General features: G+C 34.3%; 1 protein-coding gene across 2 annotated transcripts in view; it reads left to right on the top strand.

The window, feature by feature from the left end:
- Window positions 1–13,680, top strand: part of UBE2W (ubiquitin conjugating enzyme E2 W) — a 53,077-nt gene that overhangs the window by 27,781 nt on the left and 11,616 nt on the right. For both annotated transcript variants that reach the window (XM_024578233.2, XM_071222256.1), the window contains exons 4-5: window positions 8,775–8,930; window positions 12,531–12,606. In XM_024578233.2, the coding sequence (XP_024434001.2) occupies window positions 8,775–8,930; window positions 12,531–12,606 (232 nt within the window). The remainder of the gene's footprint in view (window positions 1–8,774; window positions 8,931–12,530; window positions 12,607–13,680) is intronic.

Below are 13,680 nucleotides of genomic sequence, written 5' to 3'. Positions count from 1 at the left end.
TGTTAATGTTTAAAGGCAACAGGATCTCAATTATACGAAGGAAAAATACAACTAACCAACTTGGAAGCGTTTGACTAGGGAGATGTTGGAGGCTTACTGTGGGAGCTCACACATGTTTCATCAGAGGAAAATACTATTTTTTCTAAACATGAAACTAAGTCAAAAGGTTCTCTGATCCTTAGTATTTATATCTAAATCAAGTCTCCAAATTAAGCATCATTTGTATTTCATCTTTAATAGTTCAGTAAGTATGGGTATTTGTAATAAATGCCCACTCTCCTGATTTTGGAGTTCTCCAAGTTCTTTATTCAGCTCTCCTTTACTCTTCTCATTCTTCTCTCTCTTGTCTAACTTCTGCAACCGTCTTAAGGAGCTGACTCCCAGATCTACAGCTCTGTGTACAACCTCTTCTTTCTGAGGTTTAATTTCACACCCTTCTTGGACAACTCGACTTGAATAACTCCAGATGTCTCAAATTAAATACATCTAAACTCTATCTTTTTCAATTACAAAATAAAGGGAAATTTGTTTTCTTGTGTTACTGTCCACCTCTCTGCTGGTGTTAAGAATTTTCCCTTGTTCTCTCTCTTGAATGCAGTCTTTCGGATCCTTTTGCAGTCATTTTATTCTTATCTTACTGTCAGTGCCCTAGTCCAAGTTTTTATCTTTCTTTTGGACTATTACAGAATAGCTTAGTTCTTTTTACCCCTAGCCATCCTTTCACAGTGCCATCAGATTTCTTGGAAGTCACAAATTACCTCATTGGTTTTTACATGTACACATAGAACCACCATCCCACACCTTCCTCACTAAATCCTCTAATGGTTCATTATTTCCTGTCAGGTCTGAAAGCTCTTTAGCTTAGGATTTAGGTCCCTTCATGGTCAAGTCAGAATTTAATCATTTCAGTCACACATTGCTTCCATGCATTCTACTATATAGTAATGTTTATATCATACTTTATAATGGAACATCCATCTTGCTTTTATCTTGTAACAGCTCTTAATGAAGAGGTGAGGAGGAGTTGGGTTCATCCTCATTTTGTAAGTGAAGAAATTGAAACTTACATAAGTGAAGTCTCTTGTTGATGGTTTAAAAGCTAGCTAGTAAAACAGTCACAACTCAGACCCTTGTTACTTCCCTTTTATACTGCCAATTAGGAGTGAGTACGAGCATGGGAAAAATGCCTCTTTATCCATTCAGCAATGTTATCTCTGGGAGACAAAGATCATATGTAGAATGATACCTTTGAAAGCTCTAGGGCACTTGTTCCCAATCTTTTGGACTGAAAATTCCTTTTTTAATATCAGTTAATTCTGTAGTCTCTCCCATGTCATAGAATTTGGATACTTTAATATCCATGGTTAAAGACATGACAGAGCTACTCTGAGTCAGTAATATTTTTAAATTATTTTTTAATCATATCATCTGTGTGGTTCTAATTTAATTATAATGGGTCTAAATATAAACGCTTGATATGCATGTAGATTTCAAGAATTTCACACTAACAAACTTTCCAGAGGGCCATTGCTCTGGGGCAGTGTTTGGAACCATGCTGGAGCAGTATTTGATGAGACGTGGCAGCACTGGCACTGGTTAGATAGTCTTTCATTCTCCTGTGCAATACTAAACTTACCACTGTTTACAAAAGTAGAATTTGGGAAAACGTCCCTAGAATACATTCATCTCATTGTGAAATTATTATTTTTGTATCTGTGAGATTTGTAAGACCATATACAAACTTTATAGTTTGCTATATTTTTCCCCCTACTAGTTATAATTAATTACTCACATTATTTCACTTCATTGTGAAAAAGCTATACCTATGTAAAATACAGTGTTTCACTCAGTCATTTGCTCTAAAAGAAGCAATAACAACAAAAGAAAACATCTTTCAGTTAATACGGGAGCCAAGATGAGACACTTTTTCATTACTGGTTTCTACTAATGTACACTGATGGTCAGCCGTACAGAAAATAAAATATTTTTATATACTCACATACTGCTTTTCTGTGTTAGGAATCAGGTAAATGGTTGGTTAATTTAACATGTATTGAGCATGAATTGTGTGCCAGTAATCTTCTGTGTACTTTAGAGATTGGAGAAAGTACAGAAATTAAAAAGCTTTGGTCCTTCCACCCTGGCCGGGTAGCTCAGTTGGTTAGAGCGTTGTCCCCATACATTGAGATTGCGGGTTTGATCCCCAGTCAGGACACCTACGAGAATCAACCAGTGAATGCATAAATAATTGGAACAACAAATTGATCTCTCTCTCTCTCTTTCTCAAAAATAAAAGCGTCGGTCCTGCCTTGTAATCTGTGTAGTATTTGGATAGGTAGACATTTATTCATTCATTTTGTAAGTGTTCATTGAGCACATCGCATAGGGTAGACCCTGCACCTAGGTATTAGTGATCCAGGGGTGAACAAAATTGCAAAAAAAAAAGCCTGCTTTTGTGTAGTTTGCATTCTTGTAGAAAGAGACAGGCAATAAACAGTAAGTAAAATACATACAGTATGGAAAATGGGAAAAAGTAGAAAAGAAGAATGAGGGTGAGGGTATTGTAGCTTTGGAGAGACTGGTTAGGGAAGATTTCACTGAAAAGGTGACATTGGAAAGAGATCTGAAAGAAGTGAGTGAGCCCTGTGAAAGATGAGAGAGGAAGAGCAGGTGAATACAAACTGCAAAGGCCCTGCATCTGGTGTTCCTGGAGTGACCCCCAGAGTGGTCTATAAACTAGAGGGGGTGGTGTACGTCAGAGGTAATTTGGCCTGGAGGATTCATCACAGGTTGTATAGGGCATTTATAGCCCATTGGTGATAATTTTGAATTTTACTCTGAATGAAATGGGAAACATTTGAAGATTTTCAGCAGAGGAATGATAAGATCCTACTTGAAATTAAAAGATAAAAGCTGGCTGTTGTGTGGCACAGTGACTGTTGGGGGCAGATTGACTGACAGGGAAACCAGATGAACTATTGAGAAATCCAGGAAGGATAGCAGTGGAGGTCTTGGAAGGCACCATATTCTATATCCATTTTAAACACTAAGTGAACAGGATTTCCTGATGTCAGAAGTGGGACAAAGCGTGAGAGGACATGGCTGTTTCTGAGATTTGTGAGCATATATTGTCATAGTTTTGTGTGTAGATCCTGGAGCGCTACAACAGGAGATGAAAGTGAGATCGTATCTGAGAACCTGTCAAAACGGTAATGTGAAGGAGTTGGAAATTCATCTCAAAGGAATTAGGAGGTACAGTCAGTCTACATCAAAACTATATAGTCTTCAAGCTTAGCATCTTACTGTTTTTCTTTTCCTTTTTACCTCTTTCTTCACATCATAGTTTTTCCTTCCTGCAAATATCCACTATCGTAGACTCCCTTCCTCTGTCAGAACATCCTACCTGGAAAGAAACAAATCTGAAACAACTCTACATTGTCTTGTAACTGTTCCACTTATACTTGTTAAGCTTTCAAATAATTTTTGTTGAAGAAATTTTAGGCATTTTAGAAATAGGAAGGGAAATATGTTTTTAGGAGGAAGAGGATGCTGTGTATTTAATTTTTAATTTTGAAACCATATTGATGCTAAGAGCAGAGCTAAAAATACGCTGCTGTGATTAAGTTTTAGGAACTTTTAAAAAAGAGTAATCATTTGCCCCTCGCCCATATTCCCCCTCCTGTACATTCCCCCTTAATATAGACCTTTTTGTTCTGTTGCTCAAAACTCCCTCACTGCAGAGATCTAAAACCTGTTTTCATAGTGTCTTCATCCTTTCATTTGTGGTCTGATTCACCCTGCTCTTTCGTGTTATGGTGGTTAAGCTTTCCAAAGTTTAATAACAATTTTTATTGCCTTAAATTGCCTAGCACCTAGGACATGTGAAAGTGGACAGTTAATCCTATTCATTAAAGCCTTGGAGGTAGAGTGGAGGGAAGATACAGGAGAAGATGGGAAGCTAGAACAACACAGGGCATAACAGAATGAGAGCGCAAGTGTAATTTCATTGTGTCCAGAAATTTTGTCTTTGCAGTACATATATAGCTATGTGGTCATGGCAGTTATGAAAGACTGGTGCTGCTGATGCATACTAGATGACCAAAAGGAAAGAATTGAATTGAAAACTGTTAAAAATCTAATCCCCAGTCACTTTTGTCAAAGATTCACCATTTATACTAGACTACCTATATCACATATTATTCATAATTAGATACTTAATTTAGTTTATGCAGTAAACGCTTTGCTCATATGTTCAGTTTTATAGTTACACATTAAGTATTGTGATCTGCTTATAATTTTCATCAGAAAAACACCATTCTCTCATATTGTCCCTGGAGAATTCTTGGTATTTATGTTATCAATTGGCTTTTATAATTATAGCCTGTCTTATACTATTCATTCTGTATATGCTGTGTTTTAAAGTAGCCTGACACCAAATCAGGTGCCTGACTTTATAATTACTTCTAGAGCACTAGTCTGAACACAGTAGTAATCCCTTCTTGTGGTCATTATTGGGAAGTTGAGCTTGATTTTTGGAAATTTTATATATGAGTACCATTAATTTCATATTGGGGAAGAGTTATCTAAACTCCTTGTATTTTGTCACTATTGGTGGCTTTCAGTTTAGATTTTAGTAGTTTTATGACAGTACATGCAGTACCTAAAAGTTACCCAGAGATTAGCTTGCTTAAAATTTCAAGCTGTGCCCTGGCTGTTGTAGCTCAGGGGATTGAGTGCCAGCCTACAAACCAAAGGGTTGCCGGTTCAATTCCAAGTCAGGGCGCATGCCTGGTTTGCGGGCTGGGTCCCCAGTTAGGGGCATTGGAGAGGCAAACACATCAACAGTTCTCTCCTTCTCTTTTTCCCTTCCTCTACTCTCTCTAAAAATGAATAAATAAAATCTTTTTAAAAAGGAAGAAAAAATTTCAGGTTGTATGTAGAATATGCGTACTTAAAATTATATGGATCCTGAGCATAGTTCTTTCTTAGATATCACCTGCTCTTGAAAATGAGCCAGGCTGATAGGGAGATGTTTGGAAATTTAGATACATCTGAGGACTGTTTCTAATGCAGACTCAGAACTTCAGGTGTTGTTCATATGCATTAGAGCTGAGATCCTTTTCTAAAATTGTAACTTTTATTTCCATCAAATAGCTTGTTCTAAAACATCTGTGATTCCACTTCAGTCGTTTGGTTTAGTGCACAGTCTCCATTTGCTAACTATTTAATCTATATGTATCTGAATAAATTATTTTAAAAATAATTTATTTAAAAAATTTAAAATTAATTTATTAAAAATAAATTATTCTTATTTATTCCCTTTGGTTTCCAATTCATTGTATTCAGTTGTCTTGTCAGATTTGTTTTAGATAGTTTTATCAGCTACTTGGGACTCCGAATAGAAAGTTTTTGAACTCTGAAAATAACTTAATCATCTCTTAAGTTTTGAGAACTTGCGTGGCTGCATTAAAATAACTGAAATGTACATTTCCTCCTTTGGCTTGTTCTGCAGATTAAATAAGTAAGGATGATGAAGAGGGTGATCTTGAAGAAATTCAGCCTTGGTTGCTCTCCTCATCACACGCAGAGGCCAGGATAGGAAAGTTTACATTAAAACAGTCTGTGGAAACTACTTACCAGCCTTTTTTACATGAATAAACTGTTGAAAAGTTTTTTCTTTTATTTCAGGAATTCATCATCTTTGGCATGTAAACTCAGCCTTTCCATGTTTAGACAAACTTCTAAAATTCTGTATCTGGCAGGTTAGACCCAAGGAGTTACCTATACTGTGTACAACTAATTCATTTCCCTTTCTTTGTGGTTGCTAAAAGTTTCAGATTGGCTGCATTTACCCTGCGTGTAGCATGTTAAAAAGCCCTCTGCTCCCCCCGCTGCCTTCCCCCCCCCTTTTCTTTAAATAAGGTTATTGAGATCTGATTTTTTATTTCAGTCCCCTCAGACTTCAAAGCTGTTCTGTTGACTTCTGGCTCTCTGCTTATAGACTATGTGCTGCTTCTGCTGTAGGTGTCTACTGTTGCTTGTCCCTTTTCTTTCCCTTCTCCAGATTTCCTTTTGGTTTGTCCATTCTTCTTGGCTCCCAGGCCAAGTGATTTAGTTTGATCATCATATTTCTCCAGGAATACTGCTTTCCTTCTGCTCTGTGAATTGGCTGGTCGGAGCATGCCAGGGTAACCATTGTATTTGGCCGTCTGTATTTTCCTTGATGGTTGCTGATACATTGATTCTTTTTTACCAAAGAAGATAATTTGGCAGTTCTTCATTTTTTGTTAAAGAGCACTGTTTACTTGAATTCTTAAAAAAGAGATGTTACTGAAAAAGAAATATTCTTTAAAAAATAATTGTGGTTATAACGGGAGTAAGCTCTTGGGCATTGCTTGTGTTCTTAATAAATATATCCTACAGGTCAAATGACATTTTCTGGCAAAATGAGTACCCCAAAGCAGAAGCATATTTTGTGAAATTTGTTAACATCCACTGTAAACATCTGCAACACATTATAGGAATGTTAAATGCATATGATCATAGACTATAGTTTATTTTTATAATAAATAGATTTTAATTTAATAATTGTGGATAAACTCAAAATGTGGAACTGCAAGAACATTTAAGCAGTCATTTCCTTTTGCAGAGCAGTACTTCTTTTAGCAAAAAGTGATAAAAAAGGCCCTGGCTGGGTAGCTTAGTTGGATAGAGCATTGTCCTGATAAGCTAAGGTTGCAGATTCGATCTTGGTCAGGACACATGCAAGAGTCAACCAGTGAATGCAACACATTGATGTTTGATGTTCATTGTTCTCCCTCTCCCCCCCCTCCCCCTCCTTCCCACTCTCTCTCCCTCTCCTTTCTTTCTCTAAAATCAATTTTTTTTCAAGTATTTTTTAAAAAAGTGATGAAAAAGGCATTAGCACTGATAGATATTGTTGAGATATCTATCAACAATAGATAGATATCTCAACATTGTTTCCTTATCTCAACAATGTTGAGATAAGTGACATGCTTCTGACACAGCTGTGCCAAAGTCTTTAAAGGGGTTTTCTGCAATAGGGCCAGGAAAGTAATTAGATATCTCTTTATTTTGAGACTTTATTTTTTTATTTTTTAGCTTTATTTCAGCTCTCTTTAGTGTGAATAGAGGGTGGATGGCCAGAATTTAAAAGAAAAAAATATGTATGTGAAGTCATTCCTTTGAGAAAAAAATCCTTTTGCTGTCTTATATTACCTTTAGTGAGGAAAGTGAGTCCCATATGTTAGTGCATTTGAAATATTAGAGAACTCCTACTTGTATAAAAGAATGGTTTGTTAAAAGGTAGATACTTGTAAAATTGTAATAAAATTAGCTATGTAGGTAGCTATTTAAAAATAAAAGCAAAGGCCTAGGTTATGGTCATTTTCCATAACATGTCCCATATTAAACTATGGCATACTGTACTCTGGCCACAGTTACTTCACTTGGCTCTCTTTTCTGTTATCCAGAGGGGGAAAGGGATGTCTTAAGCAATATATATTTCATCAATTTCTGTTTTAACTTAAGGTAAAGTTTTTTTTCTACTAAGATTCTGCTATATTCAAGTGTGAGGCATTTTGCAGGATTGAAAAATACACTGTTAAGTCTCGTTGGGGAACTACCAATTTATATTTGATGAGTTTTATAAAAATCCCACTGTACTTTCAGATTCAGAATCGAAAGTGGGGTCCTTGAATTTGTATGTCTATACAGATCTTCAGGTAATTTTTTTAAAGGCAAGGTCAGGAATTAGGAATTAATACTAAACAACAGAATAAAAATAATACCTCATACCACAATATAAAATTCAGTTGAAGATCAGTAAATTAATTTTTATATCAAAATAAATAATTTATTATGAAATAATATATAAATATTCTTAAATAAGACTTATACTTTCTATGACCTACTTTGGGTAATGCTTACAGATTCCTTAGGATACATGAATTCACTCTCCTACCTATTCAGATGCATAGGTACATATGTATAAGAAACACTACTACTTGGATATTTGTTGAATTATTAGGGCAAAGGAAGGAAATAATAGATTCATTACCTTTTAAAATGGTGCTGAAACAAGATGAAGGAAGGAAAAACTGTTAGAAGAATTGAGTAAAGGAAAAGACAGAGATAACAGCAAGTAATTGAAACTCATTCAACCTCTCCCCCCACCCCTTTTTTTTGGTCTAGGCATACAGTTATTTGCTGATTAGTAATTCGTGCCCATCATAATGGATGTGTGAGTTTAGAGGTGGGATACATAGCAATCATTTCCTTTTACATGTAGCACCTGGAGCAATAAAGTCATTACAGGTGGAAGGGGTGTTCCTACCAACTGTAACTCACGTTGTCTCAAAATGGAGTACTTTCTGTTTAGAATTTTATTGTATTTGATTTCTATAGAGAGCAATGAATAGAATTTGAAAAACCATTTTAATTAAATGGAGAGTTTTTTTTCACTGGTCTAAAAATGCATGGTAATTTGGAAAAAATTTTAAAGGATTTGTGAAAAATAGCTGAAATATAAAATAGATGATTTGGATTTTTTCCCTACTACATGCACATCCGTACAGTGAAACCTGTACTTAATAAGTTGATGAGAATAAACAAACAGTTGTTTATCTTGTTCCTGGCACTGATTATGTTTGCTTTGTATTTGGTTTTAAAAGTACTAAGTTGTATGGAGAATATTTTATTTTTTTTGGTAATACAGAATATTTGAGTGTTAATGGAATTTTATTCTTTCTTAGGTCATGTTTACTGGTGAAAATATTCCCGTTCATCCTCATGTTTATAGCAATGGTCATATCTGTTTATCCATTCTAACAGAAGACTGGTCCCCAGCGCTCTCAGTCCAATCAGTTTGTCTTAGCATTATTAGCATGCTTTCCAGCTGCAAAGAAAAGGTAGGACTTTTCAGAATTATTCCAGGTAATATCTCTTCTTTCAGTTTAGGTAGAGAACTATTTTAATGTACATTTTATTTAAAGGAAGGACACAATGCTTTTTATTATATAGGAAATACCATATTTAGTAATAGATTGAGAAATTATTTTGATAATTTTTCACTCCAAATAGAAGTCATTAATTTATTTCTTAAACAGGAAATTTCTGCAGATGTTCTTAAATGATCTGACTTTTACTGCACAGGATAAAAGTGTCTTAAGAAATTCTTGTTTCTAGATTTCACAGTGGAAAGTCCCAGAAACCAAGAATCATAGGTTTCTCCCTTTTCCTCTCCCCTTTCCTGTCTGCTGACTCTCACCCTGTCACTGTCTTTCAGGGCATTTCCCAGGAACCTGAGCTTTGCTATCATAATGATTAGGTTGAAGAAGGAAGACTAGATTACCAATAGAAATTTTAGGACTTTTCCTCTTATTCTCCTTTACAAATCCACAGATTCTTTGTCTGATCAAGAGGGGAAAAAAGACCAAGAAGAAGAATCACATGAGTAAAATTTAGAATATCCTTTTAAAAGTACCTAAATCCTCTGCATTCCTGGTCCTCTTGTCATTACTGCTTCAGGGTGTAGTATAGTACAATGTTCATGTAGTTCTACATTTTTTAAAGCCTCACTTTTCCATGAGGGTTTCCTTCTGTATTCTTTTTAAAAGAAGGAACTAACTTATCTTTGAGATTAGAGAGCTGAGAGGTTATTTGTTTTAGAAGGGTTTTTTGTCCCCTGTGTTCCCCAAATTGAACTGTCATTTTTATTAAATTAGTATTTAGAGAACTTTTAAGATAGTACTTTATTTATAAATGGTAGGTTGTCTAGACTCAAACACTTTAAACCACTGTTTGCAAAGTAAGTTTCTTGGAATGTTAGTTCCATGAAAGGTTTCTTGATGTTAGGTTTAAAAAGGGGGGGGAATGGTTTTTGTTTAACTAGTCATGGGAAGTAATAGGTTAAATTGTATTTTTTCAAAGTATAACATTAAGAGCCCTTAATATGCAATTTTATATACCATGTAAGAAAGGAAATTAACTCTGACAGTTAAACTTGTGACACACCATTAGTTAAAAGACATGTTTCGTATGGGAGTAGGGGCAGGCTGGGTGGAGAAGGGGCAAAGGGAAAAATTGGGACAACTGTAATGGCATAAACAATAAAATACTTTTAAAAAATAAAAGTGAAAAAGACGGGTATCTCCCTTCAGGGACATTAAAATGTTCAGGAAAAAAATATACATCTTAGAAGGGATGAAATGGGGTACATATTATCTAATGTAAGTCTCCCTTTTTAACTTCCCTTTCCTCTTTGCTGTTGGCTTTTCTAAGCTGCATTTTAAGGCTACACTTGAGTTTTTCTTAACTCCAAGGAATTTGGAAACAAGTCTTATTTATTGCTTCCATGTTTTCTCCTCCCCCTCCCCCCTCCCCCCACATACCAGTTTTAAACTTTTGAGTGGAGAGCAGAGCAGTTTGCAGTGACAAGGGCTTCTGTGTCCCTGCTAATGTTTAATGTCTATAGAAAAGTGAGGCAGTAACAGAAATGAATAGGAAAGGTTAGGAGATGAATATGAAGTCTGCACATAGCTCTTGCATAGCCCTGATGATTAACCTTTGTTTACATTTAAATACAATGACTTACTTTTAAAAGCTAGAAAATGACTATCTTTTTTACCTCCTTCATTCTTTTCTATGCTTTTACCATTTCCCTCACGTTCTAGTTATTATTTCTTGCATACTTAGTATGACTAATACCATTTAAATTATTGATAAACTATATTATATAATATAAATTATCTGGAAGTCAGAATTCTGGCAGCATTAGTTCTCTGAAATATAAAGTCCAGGAAACATTTCTTTAGTACTTAACTATATGTTATTTTTACTGTGCCAAGTCCTAGGATACAAAGACAAACAGGAAATTTTTTTGCCATTGAGGGGATCTAGCTTCAAATAAACTTTAACGAGTCTTTTAAATTCTCACCAAAATTTTATTCTATGGTAGACATGTTTGTATGAGTTTCACTTTACTAGTAGACTCTTTTTTTAATATAAATTTTAATTTTTACTATAGGTATTTGAGAACTTTGATTTAGTCATAATTCTTTTATTCCAGTTTCCCTTTTCATAGTCAAGAATGGTTCCCTAAACTGAAGGCATTTAAATATATTATGTCAGTACATTTCAATAGATGAAAGCTAATTTCTGATATTGAGACCAGGGGTTTTAAACTTTTTAATAATCCACCCTTTATTCTCAGTTCCCTTAAAATATAGATAGTCCAAATTCCCAGCCTGTAAGTCCATTTCTAAAACAATTTTGGTAATCCATCTTATTATATAGTTTATTTTTTCTAAAAACCCTATCTCCTTGATTACTTACAAGTTTGTTTATATTCTTGACTTAAGCATATAAGTGGTGTTTTTCTTTCTATAATTTTTTAATTGGATTCTAATAAATACACACATAAAAGAGTTTATGAAATTCTTTGCCACCATAATAGCAATTTATTTCACATGAACACTGCTTATGACTTTGCAGGATAAACAACAGCAGATCATCTATTTTTTGAAGTAGCCGGGTATCCTATTTCATAATACTAATTTTTCAGGAATTTCCTCAAACATTATCAACAGGGTAACCTTGGGATAATTGTTGAACATCTTATGCTCTACTCTTCCCTTTTGTTAAATTAATATTAACTCAGAGGGGCGATATGAGGCTAAACTAAGAGCCCCATAGTTATGGAAGTGAGTGTTAGATGTGCCGAGTAGACTGCCTGTTTTTCCTTCCTGCTGCTATCTAGGTAGTTCTGCTCTCACTGCTTTTTAGTTGGACCTATCATATTATTTACAAACCTGCCCTCAGTGGCTTCAGTACAGATTGATATGTTTCCAGATCTTTGTAGTGTCACATATTTCTTGTGTCTAATAAATGTACAGTCACTTTCAGAAAAAATTCTATAATCTATCTTCAGTGTGTTGGCATCGCTGTTTCTGATGTAGCTCCCTTACAGAGCTGCCATGTGTTTGTAATGTGATGCTAGTCAGGACTTTCATGCAGCAGAAATGCCCATATATCTTTTCTTCTTTTTCACTTACATTGTTTGGAAACTTAATCCTTTGGTCTGTCCTTGCTGATAGCATCTTAAGAAAAACAATAGTCCTTTGTGGAGTTGCATTAGTTTCTCAGACACATCTAGTTAGGTAGACTTTCTTGTTTTAATTAGCTCACAAAATTATTAAATTATTTCTAGTGAGATAAGATAAATGAAACCAAATTTTTTTATAGCCTAATGCTGCTACTTTTGGTTGATAGTTATTCTCCAGTAATCCCATTGGAACCTAACCCAAACTACCCTGCCCCTATTTTTTAAAAACAATTTCGGTGTCAAGAGTCTACATTCCCTAGAATTTCTTTCAGTTATGCTATGAGCATTTATATTGTTTTTTTATTCATGTTATAATAGTTTTGCTAAAGCTTTTATTAAAACTATCTCTCCCTTATGTTTTTCTGTTTTACAACTTCTTATCTACTTAAACTTTTTTTGGTTTCAGAGACGACCACCAGATAATTCTTTTTATGTTCGAACATGTAACAAGAATCCAAAGAAAACAAAATGGTGGTATCATGGTAAGCAGTTTTATTTTAGAATAATAACTTTTAGCATTTTAGCTTGAAAGATTATATATCTGTTTGCTTGAGAAAAAGAAGGGAATATAATTGATGTTAAATTTTCGTAATATGGAAAAAATTCTTTAAAATACTTTAAGACATTTTATGGGTAAGTTACTAGCTTCTTAATGGGGCATATAAAACCATAATCATCATACAAGTAAAACCTAAACTTGCTTTAACATTTTGAAACTCTACCATTTTATTACAAAAAAGAAGTCCTTAATAATAATCTTTAGATCTAATTAGAGCTTGTTATTGGGAATCCTGTTGTTTAAAATAGAAGTTTTTATGCCTTATGTCCTCATTTAGTTTTGATACTGTTCTTTGGGAGGGGGAACCATGTTGTTAGAGATGACCCATTAAAGAAAGCTCTTCCTATTCTAATGGTTATTCCTCAAAAAATTGAGGTTCTGCTGATTGTAGTTTATGTAAACAGTACTCTAGATAATTTTAAATTTCTGTTGTTGTTTGTTGGTAGGGTGATGGTAACTTTAACAATTGAAAGCTGCTATCATCTTTTCTAAACTGACCTTACTGTATCACCAAAGAGATGTTTAAAATTGAAAACAAAAAGTTTATATTCCTACACCTTTTAAAACAGCTCTAAAAATAAGAAATTAAAACTGACAAAACAAATTAATAGGAATGGAGCCTTTCCCCCTTACCTTTCTTTCTAGTGGGAAACCTGTTATCTTAGTTAATTTGAGTCAATTAAAACTTTTTTAAATTATAGGAGTTCTCTAGGTGTTGAGATAAAAGATGACTGGAGTCAACACAATAGAATAGCACTATTCCAGTAGTTACAAGTTAGTAAACACAGTGAAAGAAGAAAGCTATTCCTGAGAACTACCAAAATATGCATATTTGGGATAATGTTAATGAGAAATGCAGATGACCTAGAAGAAGAAATACAGAGCTTTTAAGAGCTATTTAAAAAAAAAAAAAAAACCTTTGGTGATAAACCAGTATTATTTTTAAAAATGTATATTCTTTACAAATTAAAGGTTTAATGTAAGTCAGTAAAAATCC

Source organism: Desmodus rotundus, chromosome 8 (assembly GCF_022682495.2).
Source record: "Desmodus rotundus isolate HL8 chromosome 8, HLdesRot8A.1, whole genome shotgun sequence".
Taxonomy (NCBI): domain Eukaryota; kingdom Metazoa; phylum Chordata; class Mammalia; order Chiroptera; family Phyllostomidae; genus Desmodus; species Desmodus rotundus.
The sequence above is the reverse complement of the archived record's forward strand: the minus strand, read 5'-3'. Positions and strand labels throughout refer to the sequence as shown.